Below are 16,302 nucleotides of genomic sequence, written 5' to 3'. Positions count from 1 at the left end.
AAAAATAATGAACAAAGGAAAGAGAAAAAATTTCTCTCGACATTGCGTTTTTGATCTTTTGTACCCTCCATAAAATTACCTTACGAGACCACCCCCAAAAACTGGCCAGGGATAACTTACCTTGTACCGGTCCTCAACAGAAGAGTGAGTGGTACTGGTCTGAATGGACCTTATCAATGATATTGGCTGGTACCCGACATATTCAGAGATATGCTCCACAAAAGGAAAAGCATATTCAGAGTCATTCAGCTCAAACTAGTATGAAGACTATTTCTGAGGAAATGAGCAAAAACTGGTTAACGTCTTGGGAATTCCTGTAAGTAGATAACGTAATGTGTTCTCTAGGAAATTACTATTGTTCCTTACTGAAACTCTGCTGTGAATCCTACAGCCAGTCAAAGAAGCTCCATTGTCTCATAATCAAATCCTTAACAGTCCCGGACATTTTTCTATACAACAATCTCACAAGTGTGTACTCAAAATTCAATAATTCAAATTACGCGCGTCACGTGTTTGATCAAATTCCTAACCCAAATATCTACTCGTGGAACACCATTCTCTCCACTTACTCCAAATCTGGCCAGCTTTATGAAATGCAAGAAATATTTGATAGAATGCGAAGTCCTGATGCAGTTTCATGGAATTCTGTTATTTCAGGTCATGCAAATTATGGGACGCTAGAGGATTCAGTGAATGCTTATAGGTTGATGTTAAAATGTAGCTTTGTCAACTTGAGTCGAATTACATTCTCAACAATGCTGATCTTGGCTATAAAACATGCTTCCGTAACATTGGGTATGCAGGTTCATGGACATATTTGGAAATTTGGCTTTGTATCATATGTATTTGTAGGTAGTCCTTTAGTGGACTTTTACTCCAAAACTAGGCGAATCAATGATGCAAAGCGTGTGTTTGATGAACTTTCAGATAGAAATTCAGTAGTTTATAACACAATGATAAGTGGGTTCTTTAGGTGTGGAATGCCTGAAGATTCCAAACATTTGTTTCGTAAAATGCCTGAAACAGATTCAGTTTCATGGACAGCTATGGTTACTGGGCTTACCGAAAACGGATTAGGGAGTGAAGCAGTTGATATTTTTAGAGAGATGATATTGGAACGTTTCATCATTGATCAGTTCACATTTGGAAGTGTTTTGACTGCTCGTGGGGGTCTTTCGTCCTTAAAGCAAGGAAAGCAGATCCATGCTTTTATAATTAGGACAGGTTATAAGGATAATATATTTGTGGGCAGTGCTCTAGTTGACATGTATTCTAAATGCAGAAGCATACATTATGCAGAAAATGTTTTCAAGCAAATGGCTCATAAAAACATTGTGTCTTGGACAGCTTTGATTGTGGGTTATGGTCAGAATGGATTATCTGAAGAAGCCCTGAGGATACTCTGCGAGATGCAAAGGAACGGCATTTACCCTGATGATTATACTTTAGGAAGTGTGATTAGTTCTTGTGCTAATTTAGCAAGTGTAGAAGAAGGGGCAGAATTTCATGGTCAAGCTCTGGTTTCAGGTTTGATTTCTTTTATTACTGTTTCAAATGCCCTAATTACCTTGTATGGCAAGTGTGGAAGTATTGAAGGTTCGCACAAGTTATTCAATGAAATGCATGTCAAGGACGAAGTTTCATGGGCTGCTTTGGTTTCAGCATATGCTCAGTTTGGAAAAGCCAATGAATCAATTGATTTATTTGAGCAAATGCTAGAAAAAGGCATGAAACCCGACGGTGTTACCTTCATTGGGGTCCTTTCGGCCTGCAGTAGAGCAGGACTAGTTGATAAAGGATATCAGTATTTCGATTCCATGGTTAAAGTGAATGGAATTAAACCAACTCTTGGTCAATACAGTTGCATGATTGATCTTCTCAGTCGTGCAGGAAAATTAGAAGAAGCAAAAGATTTTATACACAAGATGCCTTGTAGTCCTGATTCAATTGGCTGGTCAACCCTACTTAGCTCGTGCAGATTTCACAATAACCTGGAAATTGGGAAATGGGCTGCTGATTGTCTTCTTGAGTTAGTCCCAGAAGACCCCGCCGGTTATATCTTGCTCTCTAGCATTTATGCGGCCAATGGTATGAGGGACGAAGTGTCTGGTTTAAGAAGAGTAATGAGAGATAAGGGCTTGATAAAAACACCTGGTTATAGTTGGATCAAGTATAAGAACAAGGTTCACGAATTCTCAGCTGATGATCGATCAAACCCGTTTTCAGATAAGATATATGCTGAACTGGATATACTGTATACTAAAATGATCGATATTGGTTATAAACCTGATACGAACTCTATCCTCCATGATGTTGAAGAAACAGAGAAGATAAAGATGCTTAATCACCACAGTGAGAGGCTCGCAATCGCGTTTGGATTGATCTTTATACCTTCTGGCTTGCCCATTCGAGTTACTAAGAATCTCCGGGTATGTGGAGACTGTCATAATGCAACGAAGTTCATATCGAAGATCGTCCAGCGAGAGATACTTGTAAGAGATTCCACCCGGTACCATTTGTTTAAAGATGGTACTTGCTCATGTGGAGATTTCTGGTAATGAAGTTGTTGGAACTCCAAACAGGTTGTTATCTGTTTCTTTTCTTAACCTGAGGTCATGAGGTGGAAATTGGAAAGTACTTGAGGAAACAAAGTCTGGTTTCATTTGGAGTCCTTAAATGACAAATCTTACTTGCTGTATCTATTCGTGGTTTATACAGGTTCTAAGAAGTGTCATTGCCGTCCTGTTTTTGTTGAATTGGCTTTGGTTTCGTTTTGATATTACTACGGTTGCTTGAATCTACTTTCGCCTTTCAGCTAAAATGTTTTATTGATTTTACGCTTCGATGAATTAAGCTAAAATAATAATTTTTTCCGGTTTACCGTATCTGAATCTTCCAAACTCTTTCAAACCATACTCCCTTTTTTTTGCACATAGTTATTTTTATTTTTAGGCGTTTTAGGTTTTTAAAGAGTAGCATTCACAAGCCACATCCAGATGTTCACTATAGGATAAGTTAATATACGAGGTGCATTACATATGAAATTCTCTTTTTCCAATAAGAAATTATTATATGCCGAAGGTATTAATGGAAATGAATGAGGTAGCTGATCAAAATGGGCATCATATACAAATCCAGATATGGTTTCCAAATGATTCTGATCGCTTCTATCTCAAAACAAAGAAGGTAAAATGAATATTGTTTGTTTCTATAACCTGACCGTAACTCTCTTTTTCTCTACAGTCTACACCATGAATGATTTTTTTTTTCCCATAAGAATGAGTGCGGTGAAAATTAATGCAATGAAAATTGCTTATATACATTTTTAGTGGATAACTATGGGAGGCAGCTCCCCAAAAAATAACTACCTTTAGAATCTCCTACTCCGCTTCTTTTAGTCCTTGCTTACGTTTTGGCCGACCACTTTGTCTAGTATCTTTACTCGACAAAAGATTCAATGCATCTTCCAGCAAAACATCCTTAGGATCCATGCTCTGCCAACAAACAGTCCAGGTGGATATATGAACAAAAAAGAAATGGAGCAAAACCGAATACGAAATGCAAAAAAAAGGAAACAAATGAAACAAAATTTTATAGGCTGGAAGTGATAGAATCGACACAAGTATTCCTTTGCCTTAGCCCCATTTTTGCCAAGAACAAAACCTATTCTTGAAGTCCCATTTTTGCCAAGGACAAAACCTATTCTTGAAGTCTGATAAGTTTCACCAAGGTCCTACGAAAATAATGGACAGTTGCGGTTCTTAGATCCTGAGTGTAACTCATTCCTAAATTCAGTTCTTCACAGAAAGGATTTTCCCTTCCATCATACAAGAGCTAACTTAAGGATCATCTTCTTTGGCATCTTTTAGGCTTAAGCATCATATGAAAAAGTAAAACAGTACTACTAAACAAAACATATGCTCAGATTCCAAAATCTGAAGTCTAGAATACTGCTCAAATATGGTAATCAAGATTAAAATCAAGAAGAAAAACGTCATGAGTTCAGTAGTACTTGTTTTATCTATTTTTATTTATTTAAAAATGTCGCTATATAATGCAGTGTTGCTAACAAAACCTTAGGTACTGAAGCGTAGGTGCGTCTATGTTTGACTGTAAATCCAAATTTCCCAAGTTTTAGTTCAATGGGCTGGCCATCCTCCGGATGATTTCCCTGATAGGCAAAAGGGTGATCATCAAAAGGGTTAGTTAGCAGAATAAGAAGCCGCATGAAAACCCAATTAGGAAGTAGATGTACCAATGTTATAGGGTAACGTAGCAACTCCAGAGCTTCGTCTAAGGTGATAGAATCTACACCCTTAATCTGCAGAAAGGCACAGTTGCATGAGATTACAGGCCAAAATTACGGCCAAAGATTATATGCTCCAAATTGCGCATCATAACACAACTATCTTTTGCAAGATGTAGACTATGCACATAATTTCCTTAATTACGAACAATAAAGATTGCTGCTTTTCGGTAAGCATTTCTTATAAAAACAAGTTAGATAATTTGATATCTTTCTTGAAATTCAGCAAGGCAATAAAAGTAGATAAGACATGTTATCAAATGTTCTATGTACACTACATGATGTACTTAAGCACAATGGTAGTTTCCTCTTTCCTGGTAACTCTCCTACCTTGCACGTCAATACTATGATTGTACTAATTGATAAAAAGGCCATGTAGCATACAAAATGTTTTTTTTTTTTAACTTACTAAGCTATTATATATCGACCTAAGAAAAATTCAAAAGTATAATCATCATCTGGTGTTCTTGCATCTCAGGATTCTCGAAGGCACAAGGTATCTTACAGTCATTCTTCGCAACTGAATCAGAAGCCACATGTCTGCCACATTGTTACTTTGTCAATTTGCAAATGGGCGAACTGTAATATAAGAACTCCATTATGGTGCTAATGTAATCATTAAATACCTTAGAAACAGAAGCTCTTTTTGGCGAGTGTCCTTTCCTATCTTCACCAAGCTGAACATATACTCCATAAGGTCCATTCTTCAAAAGTATCTGAAAGAAGGGTTCAGCCCAGCTGAGAAATAGGCAAAAGATATAGAAAGCTCCCAAGGGGGAACCCAGTAATGATATGCCAGGATGCAACAAGTCTATAGTTCTTAAACGAATAAAGGAAGAAAACCTTGTCATTTGATCCAGGCTTGAGACCAAGCAATTTTGGTTCAGACAACATGTTTGAGCCCTGAGTAACCCCTTCTTCATCTTCACCGTACATTGTCTTCGCTATGTACCTGCATATGCCATCAGCAGTAGGTCATCCATGCATAGAATACATAACCATTAGGTACACAAATGAAATAACTTATTAGCGATCAAACTAAGTGGTTGTTGTAACAATTATTTTTAAGCTGATGTGACAAACAAGGGTGAATTTCAGACTTTCATCTGGCTCGTATTGAAATAAGTAAGGCACACCCATATCCCCTTTCTAGTCAGATTTTAGCACTCTTATTGGAAGAAGGGAGTGCATCGTAACCATAAGACGAAAGCATTTTTGTTTATGTTACCTATCTACTTGTGCTTCAAACACTCCGATTAAACAACCTATACCTTACACAAAGACTTAAATGAGAAGAAGTGGGACATAGCACCTTGCAAGACAAGTTGCGTAAATCGATGACAATTCAAAACTTTCTTATCTGAACTTACTTGCATTTTGGATGCTGGTCGCATCCTATAAAATAACCCTCGCCGTATCTACTGACTTTGAAGCTCAAAGTGCCTGTCTGACAACTGCACCAAAATTAATTTTAGGAAATTTAGATCAGGAGAAGTAATCTAGCAGACTACAGGATGGTTAAAAACAGTACATACATGTACTAAAATCCATATTCAGGTCTTATTAAAACTTAAGCGACATGAACAAATGCAGTCAACAAAAGTTGAATGCCACACCGAGTGAATGCAATGAACTACGTGAAGGAGCTTAAGCAGATCATGAAAACATCAATTCCAAATGTTCAAACTACTGCGACTACGACAGAATTGCAGAACACGAGTGAACAACAACTAAGCAATGAAAATACAGAGCAAATGCCTTATGTGGTATGTTATGGTAACAAAAGCATGCCAACACGTGGCAGAACGAGACTCTCATTCAAGATAATCAACAATTACAAAGTGCACAAACAGAAAACCTAGGGCACGTCCTGCTTCCGTCAGGAAGTGAAGCAAACAAGAAATCTTCAAATGTTCCCTCCAACATTTTCTCTACCTGCAAAATACTAGTATATCAAATTAATTTTACAGATAAATACCTTTATCCCACAGGATAACAAGACTAGAATCTTCCCAGTCTAGTTTTAACAAAGGTGGCCTCCTTACCTGCTGAATGTCAACTTTACCAGCTTGCTCACAATATGAGCTGAATCTTTCCCAGTAATTCTTCAGGAGTCGTTTCCATTCAGTAACCCCAGCAGAAACATTGTCAAGCTAGTGAAAGATCATTGAGGACAGAAAGATGTCACTGACCAGAACGTCCAGATAAACGTACTAGCTAAGTAAAATTAAAAGCACATAAAATCATCACAAGAAGCAAATTACATAAGATGCCCTCACACATTTTTGCTAGATTTACACCATTGGCACATTCACAAACTACAAAGATACGAGGACGTTGACAGCAAAGAGAAGTAAAAGTAACCAATTTAATCACCTCAGTCTCCATATCGGCAGTAAAACCATAGTCTGTGACCTCTGAGAAATGGTGGGAGAGAAAAGCTGACACCTGACAATTACACGAAACCAATGTACAAGCAACATTGGATCAAGAAACAAGAATGCGTTAGCATTTACAAGAAAGAAACTATTGAAATGGATAATCAATGGAACAAAAATCAGAACAAACCATTCGACCCCGAAATTCTGGATTTAGTATTCGACTCTTCACTGTCAGATACTTCCTATCCTGATGACACAAAAAAGCAATAAGCAAATATTAAAGTCCATTTAATTGAGACAAATTAAGTCTCACAAATAAAATTAATAGGAATGCTTCTATGTAGAAAGAGCCCTTTCAGAATTTTTACTACAGAGATTGATTGAAGATTACCATCCAAAAAGAAAACTAACACATCTTTTTAATACAGTTGAAAGCAAACGGAACCAATTCATACCTCAGAGAAAGAGTGTTAAATACCTGTAAAGTTTTTATGGTGCTAGCATATGTAGAAGGTCTTCCAATGCCAAGGTCTTCCATCTTTTTAACCTTCAGATGTTTATGAGTAATAATTAAAGAAGTGCTCATAGGAAAATCAAAGGTAAATGAGATTTTAAAGTTGATGCTTTTAAACTTTCAGTAAAAAAATACTACATTTAAAGGACAACCACATCAGAAACCAGAAGAATAAAATATACCAAGGAGCCTTCAGAATATCGTGAAGGAGGTTGAGTGTGGTGCTGCTTGAGTTCCACTTGTCCGGGATCTAAAAAGTCTCCTGACTTGAAGCATTTTCCCATGTCAACAAACAAAATTAGGTAAAGGAACCTATTTAAACATTAATAACAATATTTGAAGACAACTAGTCTCCTGACTAAAAAGCAGTTTCTCATGACAACAAACAAATTAAGTAAAAGGATATCTGAACACAACAATGAGTTCTGGTGTAACACCCCCGTTCCCAATGCCTACACTTCCCATCCCTGCTTTGTTGACTGCTGACAGAATGCAGTCTTCTAGAAAACACCCAAAAAAGCCAGGGGCTACATTGGAGAGAAAGTCCACACTCAATGTTGTCCGAGGCCTTTTGTATGTCTCCCAGAAACCCCTTACAGTGAGCAATGGCAAAAGCATACAATATCAGGTAGGCAATGGGGAGGGGTGCTGCATCTAAATGTTCCCTTCTAGCCATCAATTTTGAAGCGACTAAAGTAAAATTATGGATTGCATTTAGGTTTTGACACAGACATGATCCCACATCACTTGGGAAAAAATAGTTTTAATATATTATGAACATTATAACTACCTTTAAGGCAAAAAGAATATTGAAAATCTCCTCATGAGCACTCCCTTCCTTATCTTTATTGCCAATGGCTGCAGCTTCTGGATCCTGAAAATTTCAGAACCAAAAAAATTATAAATATTCAAGAATAATTACTTAACCAGTGATTCTATCTATGCATGTGTAGAAAAGCCTGGTCTGCAGCTTTCCAGCTTTGACATCCAAGGAAATTCAAGGATTTGAAAAGTTTGCTTAACTTCCAGCAATGGGCACGATAATCATCAGGAAAGACAAGTACAGTTATATTTGTAGCTACCATGATGGGATTACAAGATCCACAGCATCTCGAAAAGAAAAAACTATCAAGCAAGAGAGAAATACAATGTCACCCAGTAGAATACTAGAACCATTCTGTAATTCTTCAATAATAGCTAGAAGGTGACTTTCTGAATGCAAATTATAATAAGATACCTTGTAGACTGCTTGGTACCCAGAAAACTCAATTTTTGAAGATGTTGATCTAAAAACCAAGGAATTTCCAGCATCCCCAATATCCACTTGTACCTTGTACGAAAAATAACAGAGTCAAGGTCCCAAAATAACCCTCACGAGAAAACCAACAATACAGGTGGAAGGCGCAAGAATTAAAACAATATAGAAGCATATGGAGGCTAATGGTTCTATTGAAAACGATAATAATACAAGGACTTAATATTAAACAAAAATAAAAAATGAGTAAAAAGTGTTATAACAAAAGATGACGCTTTTGGCAGGAGCAACAGAGATGTAAACCTTGTTCATGGAAGGCAAGAACTATAGTGTAGTTAACCAACTATATTCTAGTATAAATGACTCATTTCGACACTAGGAACACTACGGGTACTATAATATGGTCCAAGTTACACTGTATCATGGAATTGTCAATAAAAGAGTGACACCTCCCAAACTTACGCCAGATGCGTTATGCGAGCCCCACAACCAACTTTGAACTTATGATTTCCATCATGTCTATATCTGGGTAATCAGGAGGTTTGTGAAAAATGATGTTACATGCATTTACCTACCATTAAACTGATACTGGGTGCCTGAACTCAAATTCTGAAGAAGATATTGTGTTTGATATCCATACTAACATATAAAAAAACTCCAGCAGTTCTGAAGATATCAGGTATGTGCTCCTCCTCTTCTTCTTCTTCTTTTTATTTTTTATTTTGGTGCAACACGGTGAAGGCTTAAAATTTCGTTTCAGCCAACAGGAGTTTTAATATATCAATACAACCTAGATACCCAATAGATGAGAAGTAACGCATCATGTCCCAGAAACCAAGGAATGTGCCCCTTTAATTCCAAATATGAAAGAACTAGATAAACATCTTTATATATATTAGGTTTCAATAAGCACCTGATCAATTATCATTGGCTCCATTTGGCATGCCATTGTTCGAGACCATACAAGAGTGTACAGCTTCAAGGAATCTTCGTCAAGTACTCCAGAGAGGCTTGCTGAAATCCAGAATGATGTAGATACTTTAATCATCACCAAAGCGATAAACAAAAACATAACATTAACTACAGAAAGTATCAGATAGCATCATTCACGGAATCATATATTACATGGGAACCTTCTTATGTTGGTGGGCCTGATGGCTTCATGTGCCTCTTGAGCGTTTTTGACCTTCTTAAAATATGTACGACCGCTCTCTGATGCAAAATCCCTCCCATACCTACATTTCAAATATTTAGTTCCATTGAGACCCAAAGATAAGTGTCTATTGTTGGCTTTTTATGGTTTACGCAACAACTCATGTTTAGCTTAATTAAATTGTTAATAAGCCGGATTAAGGTAACACTAAGGGTTAATCAAGTGATTAAGATTAGCTTAGGTTAATGCTAGATTAAGGTTAAACATCTTACGTGTCCTATGAGTTGGCTAATGAGGTGTCATCCAACTCATGATGGAGACACATGGCTGTTGACTAATACCCTCTTCTAAGCCTCTTGTATATCTAGAAGTTTTGTTTTTCCCATCACTTAAGCAAGAGGAAATAGATGTAGAAGTCCAAGCCAGAAAACCAAACAGTGTAAGCTATCATAGAGAGTGTTTATACCATGAATAAGAGATTAGCATATGGTGTTGTTTAGCTTGTAGAATGTGTTAATATTACGATTAATATCTGTTTCAGCATAGAGGTAATCGTATACTCATGTTTAAGTCTAAAGAATTATGATTATGAAGCTGAAATTCCAGCATCTACCTCTAATAAACTGCTATTAAAGGCAATTGACCCGAACTGCATAATTATCTCGAAGAAAATCTCTTTCTTGATGTAGAAATTTATATACATTTCGTAGTCTATGCATTACTCTAGTAAGAAAATCAACTTGAGGAACATAATGGGCTGTTATTAAACCAATTCAGATGGACCTTCTTATAGTAATCTAGGTGTTTCTGGCAGTGGAGCTGTTTTCAAAAACTACTAGGTGCTTCTATTGGTGATTTTGCTGAACCAAAGGGTGTAAAAACCTCCACTTTTGCTGAGTATATATGGTAACTTGGACAATTGAGATTGCCATGCTAGAGGTTGAATTATGTTATGAATTGAGTTTAAATTACTGGTGTGCGAGCAATTGAGTCTAATATTTTGGTCTGTCGGCAGTTCAGAGGTCATTGGTAAAGCATAAGAAAGTATAATCTTCAAAACACGGCACACACCTTTCTTTGACCAAAGAGCATATATCCTCTGCAGCTTTGTCAGAAACCTTGAGAAATAGAAATATGCAAAGGAGAAACTGAAGTTAACAGACATTTTTCCTTTCTTAGAGAAAGTCCAGTGGTTTAACAGAAACGACAATATGTTTAAAAACTTGACGTATAACGTTTAACCATGATGAAAGGGTTATCATCGATTGTCAGTTAACCATCAAAACCCTATAGATTTGTAAGGGTTAACTTTTTATTCATACATGATGGTGTTGCTATGTTGGGATAGCATAAATATTACATCTGATTCAAATCAAACTTGATGTCTACCTATGTTCTTTGATGTCCCCGCTGAACCTGCTTAAAGAATTTTAGAACTTCTTTGGAGCAGATCTCCAAGTAGTAAAAAGCAAAATTTAAAGGAAGAATAAAAAGAAAGAAAAAAAAAATCACTAAATCAAGCATAAGATCGAAGATAAAGACTGTAAAATTTACGATGTTCGAGCACTGAAACCTGACATGACACAACATTAAGAATAAGTAACTTTAGGTGTAACCCATATCATCCGGCAGAGAAAATACTGATATACCTACTGCACCGCAATTTAAGGAACTTTTCACTCAATCCTGCTGACTACATGGTATTATATAGAGGCTAGACTAGTGATCAGTGCTGCAGTTCGCGTGCTACTTTATCCAACTTTAATATGCATATACTTATGTTACGACTTACGAGTGATGAGCAAGAGAGACAAGTTAATGGTACTACATATGATAAAGTATGTGATTCCTTTAGAGAGCTAACAACACATTTCGAAAAGTTTCCGTTCTTTGTCTTATAGTGTTTTGAGTGAAATATTACTATTCAGCATATTTTAAACATATGTGATTCACTTAGCAAAGCTGGAAACTTTTGGCGTGAGAAATTTGAAGTTTCAACGGACTTACATGACAATATCTATATTCTACAAATCAGCAAAACCAGAAGTTGGTTTCTTGTTATGATTTTTTATAGCTATATAAGGAGATGTAACCTACAGGAATAATCACGTCACCAAGTTTATGAAGTTTATTTTATTTATTTTAGTATGCAGTTTATGAAGTTTATATAAACAACAATTTCAGTTTTTAGAGTTTTATCTATGTTCTTTAGCTTTGGATGCGTGGTTCTAGGCTGTTCTCGATTTTTATGCTGAATTAACTTTGCAAGACAATGCCAATAGTGCAAGAGACAAAAAATATTTTTAGTTGAAGCATTCTTGATTTTTACTGGACGAGGAAAAGTAACTACATGAATACGAGACACTAATTAATCCAGACTAGGTTTCTAGTTCACATAACAATCTTCGAAGATAAATAAAGAGAAAATCTAATACTACTCAAACCATATCACGAATGGAAATTAGATAAATCATGAATGAAGCTTGCTAAGGTTAACTATCCAGAATTGTGAACTAAATGAACACATTTAATCTGTGTTCTATACTGGCAACTATACAAATGTCAATTTAATTGCAACCAGTGACCTATTTGGCAACATATGCATCAGAATATTGTGTGATTTCTAACTATCTACAAAAATATTTAGCATAAAGGAAGGGGATAAACCAAGTCACTTTGGAAGACTTATGTAATGGAACTGATACATACATGCATACCATCTGTTCTCATATATGTTATCAACCCAGTTGACTCATCGTTCGATATTGAAATTCCCTCATACAGCTTCTGAGCCAACTGCATTCAGGTAGAAACACAAAATCAAGAAGGTTGCTGGGAAAAGGACCAGAAAAGGGAAAGCAAAAGCAAAACTGATACTGATCATATAGTTAAAACCCAAATACTTGCATATTTGCATATAAGTGCAATCACAAAACATCAGGAGGGGAACTACAAGACATACAGAGGCTCTAAAAGATAATTTGGAACGCCAGAAAACGTCTAACCTTCATAGTATACTGGGCAGTAAAATGTAATTTATTTGCAGCATCCTGCTGAAGAGTTGATGTTATATACGGCGCTGGAGGATTTCTGCGTGTTTTGCTTCTTTTTAAGTTTACCACTTTAAACTTGGTTGTACTCGTCTTCTGTTTGATTTTCTCTGCTTCTGCTTGGGAGATGATTGAAAGCTGCTCTAGCTTTTTGGATTCAAGATGGGTCAAGTGGGATGGAAAGCAAAAGGCCTTTCCTAGCTCCATTTTCTTAAATTGAACTTCAACGGTCCAATACTCCTGTGATTTAAATTCATCAATTTCCTTTTCTCTGTCACATATGATACCCAAAGCTGCAGACTGGACTCGCCCAGCTGACTGGCAGCCAGGTAGCTTCCTCCATAAAAGAGGTGAAATGCTAAACCCAATCAAGTAGTCCAGTACACGACGTGCAAGATAAGCATGAATCAAGTGTGTGTCGATATCTCTTGGAGCCTTCATTGCACTTTTGATAGACTCCTCGGTTATCTCATGAAACACTACCCTTGCTACAGTCATTTTGTTATGTATTGCTTTCTGCTGCTGCAACATCTCGATGATGTGCCAAGCAATTGCCTCTCCCTCCCGATCAGGATCAGATGCAAGGATAAGATTATCTGCTCTGAGAAGTGGAAACCCAATGAAAATAAGAGTATTAGTAAGGTAAAGAGAGAAAGAGGAGAAGGGCAGGCCACGTTAGCAGAACATAGAATACAAATTCATTGACGACAAAATAAAAATTAGAAAGCTCCCAGTGTTTGCTGGAGCATACCATGCATAACTTTCCACAACTTCACTGTGTTTGGATACAGTTATCATGTACAAAAATAATTTTATTCGAAAACGCTTTGGCATCAGAAATGTTGAGTTTCGTCTCACAGAGAACATTAAAACCGTGTGACTAATAAGTGACGTTCAGTGAGTATTAACATTGTTCTTAATCAGTTATGAATCGGAGCAGTAACTCTGCATACATTTCCTAGGATTCAAAATGAATTATCTAAGGGTGACAACATTACAATTTGAATCAATAATGTTGCTTCAGAATGTTTAAATTAGAATGTCCCAGCTAGATAGTGACTTTCAAATCTAGACATTACCAGCAAGCCCAAATGATTATGATTTATGCTGAGGATATCTCCATCTCATGATAATAAATTTTGAAAATGCCAGTCATGCCAAAGTCTGCAAGTTAATTGCGGTCATCCTTTCAATAAATCATTTTGAGCTAATATTTAGTACAAATATAGATTCCAAAACAGCCAATACTTGAGGTTCTTCATTCAGGCAAGAGATTCCACATAAAGCATCTGCCCAAACATAGCTTCTCTCTAGACCACTTGACGTATATCTAATAAGATTGTATATTTATGAGTCTAATCATCCCACCCAATGTAGGTATGCAAAGGCTGAATATTTAACATTTTAGTTGACAAGCAAGATAACTTCATTCTGGATCAGCTAGTAGAAACGGAGATAAGCATACCCCTTTAGTGCATCTTTAATGTTCTTAAGGTGAGGCAAGGCATCAGAAGGAACCTCCCAAACCACACTGAAATCATCATCAGGCCGTACCGACCCCGACCTGCCAGCCAAGTCTCTCACATGGCCAAAGCTAGGCAGGACTTTGTACATATCTCCAAGGTAGCGTTGAATATTTTTGGCTTTGGTGAAAGACTCCACTACCACAACAGATTTCCCGGCTGGGGGATATAAAGGCCCAATTGTTGTTCCTGCACAGTTTTGGTTTACCTCAACAAGAACTGGATTACAACTTTGTTTTGTTGGAACTTTATTTGACTTCGTCGGAACTTTCGTCTCCTTGGGCTTCCTCTTATTGGTAGATTTCCCAGACGTCTTCTTCCGATGATCTGTTACCGAAGAATCACTGACTACTAGCAAAGGTTCCTCACCCACCAGAAGACTCTGAAGAAACAGAAAGTTAGTTAGAACCTGGCTCAGATGGATTCCAAAAGACCAGAATCCTCAAAAACTTAACATGGACTTACTTTTCCAGAAGTCACAGAAGATATTGCAGGATCTAAACCATTCACTTTCTTTGCTCGAGAAGCTAGTTTTGAAACTTTATCCATCTGAATTTTAGGAACCTTTTCCTTGGACTTTGACACGGAGACTTTCTTTACTACCTTTCTGGCATTCACAGCGGTCCTTTTCGTAGATTCACTTTTTGCATCCTTTGCTGATTTTGCAGTCTTGCTAGGACTCTTTTTAGCAAGCTGACTAGGAGCATCAACCTGCGGTGCTCCTTCCAAACTGCCGTCAGAAACCATGGATGTCTTTTTCTTCTTGTCATTTATAGTCATCAATTCTGTTGCCGCCTCTGATTTTCGTAAGGCTTTACATGTTGTAAATTTCCTACTTGCACAATTATATAAAGATAAACTCAATGTAACAAAATTTCTATCTGAATATCTACTAGTGATATGTTTCATGGTACAAGGAAAGCCAACTCCTAACTGAGTCCAGTTAGTCACACCAAACCCCTGCATATATCCTTCACTGAGTGGCCTAATAACACAATCTCGTTGGAGAATTAGGTCTTTAAATTGACCGTTAGGGACCTTACATCTTTCCACTGGCGTCCTCAATTTAAGCTGAGTACATTTTCGATATTTACAGCTACCACCAAACTCTGAATATAGTGAGCAAGCGCCAGGGAAGCTCTGCAACGTCCTGCACTGCAACTGTCACATCAAAGAACAACAATAAAATCTCGCATAAGATACTTAATTTATCCCTTTTTAACCAGAAAATATAAATAACAATCTGTCTGAACATTTAGTAATTCATTTTTCTCTTCATTTACATTTAAAAGGTTGTAATTTAAAGGCGACTTAGAAAACCCTTTTCGATAATCAGGTTTTTGATGCAAACTAAATTCAAGAAATTGGCAACACATGAGCAGAAAAATGGGCATAAATGAAACATTGTACTAATTCGAGAATTTAGAATCTGTGAGGGATAGAGCGTGTACCATGATAGCAAGCTGAGAGAACCTTGAAATGTTACAGTACAAGTAGATACAGAAAACAATTTAGGAATTTGAAGCGCCATTAAAGAACACTTGTACAAGTTAATAGATACGCATAAGCCATGAGAGTTATGGAGTTTCTCAGAAGAAGAAAATCGAATAGATAATATTATTTGGTGTTTCTTAGGGTTTTGGCGTTTTATTATCAAACTTTCGGCGAAAAGACTCTCTATTCCGTTTTTTTCAAAGTTCGAAATTTGTCACTGATTTCGGTATCACGCAAAAGAGTTTTTTTTTTTATAAGCATGAAAAACATAAAGAACAAGCCTCGATAGCTATTACACGTGGGTATTTTGTACCCGTATAGTCATTTAATAGAATTTGGCTGAAAAAATATGGGATTGCCTGGTCCCATATTGTTGTGATAAGAATCCTGCTTGGCTACCGTCTGCGACAAAATTTGTCAAACCATCTGCTGCTTGATCCCTTCTCTATAATTGTGTTGAATACAATAAAGAGGAATTGTCACATTCTCTGTTTTATTACGGTGATCATTCCTGCAAGATACCACGGAGCTTCAGCCTCCGCTTTTATGAAGCGCATCAGGTTTTTCAAATCTGTCTCAAAGATAACTTTTGGTCATTGTCTCTCCATAGCCGTCGTTGATGCCAG

General features: G+C 36.9%; 2 protein-coding genes across 3 annotated transcripts; one reads left to right on the top strand and one right to left on the bottom strand.

Annotated features, from left to right (window-relative positions):
- Positions 1-64: 64 nt before the first annotated feature.
- Positions 65-2,837, top strand: LOC113302952 (putative pentatricopeptide repeat-containing protein At1g68930). 2 transcript variants are annotated; one of them, XM_026551926.1, is made up of 2 exons: positions 65-316; positions 658-2,837. In XM_026551926.1, the coding sequence occupies exon 2, from the start codon at positions 708-710 to the stop codon at positions 2,556-2,558; it is 1,851 nt and encodes a 616-aa protein (XP_026407711.1). In that variant the 5' UTR covers positions 65-316; positions 658-707; the 3' UTR covers positions 2,559-2,837. The 2 variants fall into 2 exon arrangements, with proteins under 2 accessions (XP_026407711.1, XP_026407710.1); XM_026551925.1 differs by having other exon boundaries at positions 66-2,837.
- Positions 2,838-3,141: 304 nt separating this feature from the next.
- Positions 3,142-15,787, bottom strand: LOC113302951 (DNA topoisomerase 1-like). The gene is made up of 22 exons (XM_026551924.1): positions 15,634-15,787; positions 14,648-15,343; positions 14,125-14,564; positions 12,615-13,260; positions 12,319-12,405; positions 10,681-10,727; positions 9,582-9,691; positions 9,370-9,470; positions 8,439-8,531; positions 7,992-8,075; positions 7,384-7,467; positions 7,166-7,234; positions 6,875-6,934; positions 6,683-6,754; positions 6,352-6,459; positions 6,165-6,241; positions 5,677-5,760; positions 5,150-5,258; positions 4,933-5,022; positions 4,256-4,321; positions 4,076-4,171; positions 3,142-3,494 (listed from the first exon to the last, which is right to left on the bottom strand). Exons 1-22 carry the CDS (start codon positions 15,634-15,636, stop codon positions 3,381-3,383), a joined length of 3,336 nt encoding a protein of 1,111 aa, XP_026407709.1. The 5' UTR covers positions 15,637-15,787; the 3' UTR covers positions 3,142-3,380.
- Between the last annotated feature and the right edge of the window lie 515 nt (positions 15,788-16,302).

The sequence above is a fragment of the Papaver somniferum genome, chromosome 8 (genome assembly GCF_003573695.1).
Source record: "Papaver somniferum cultivar HN1 chromosome 8, ASM357369v1, whole genome shotgun sequence".
NCBI lineage: Eukaryota > Viridiplantae > Streptophyta > Magnoliopsida > Ranunculales > Papaveraceae > Papaver > Papaver somniferum.
This window is presented reverse-complemented; position numbering and strand designations above follow the sequence as displayed.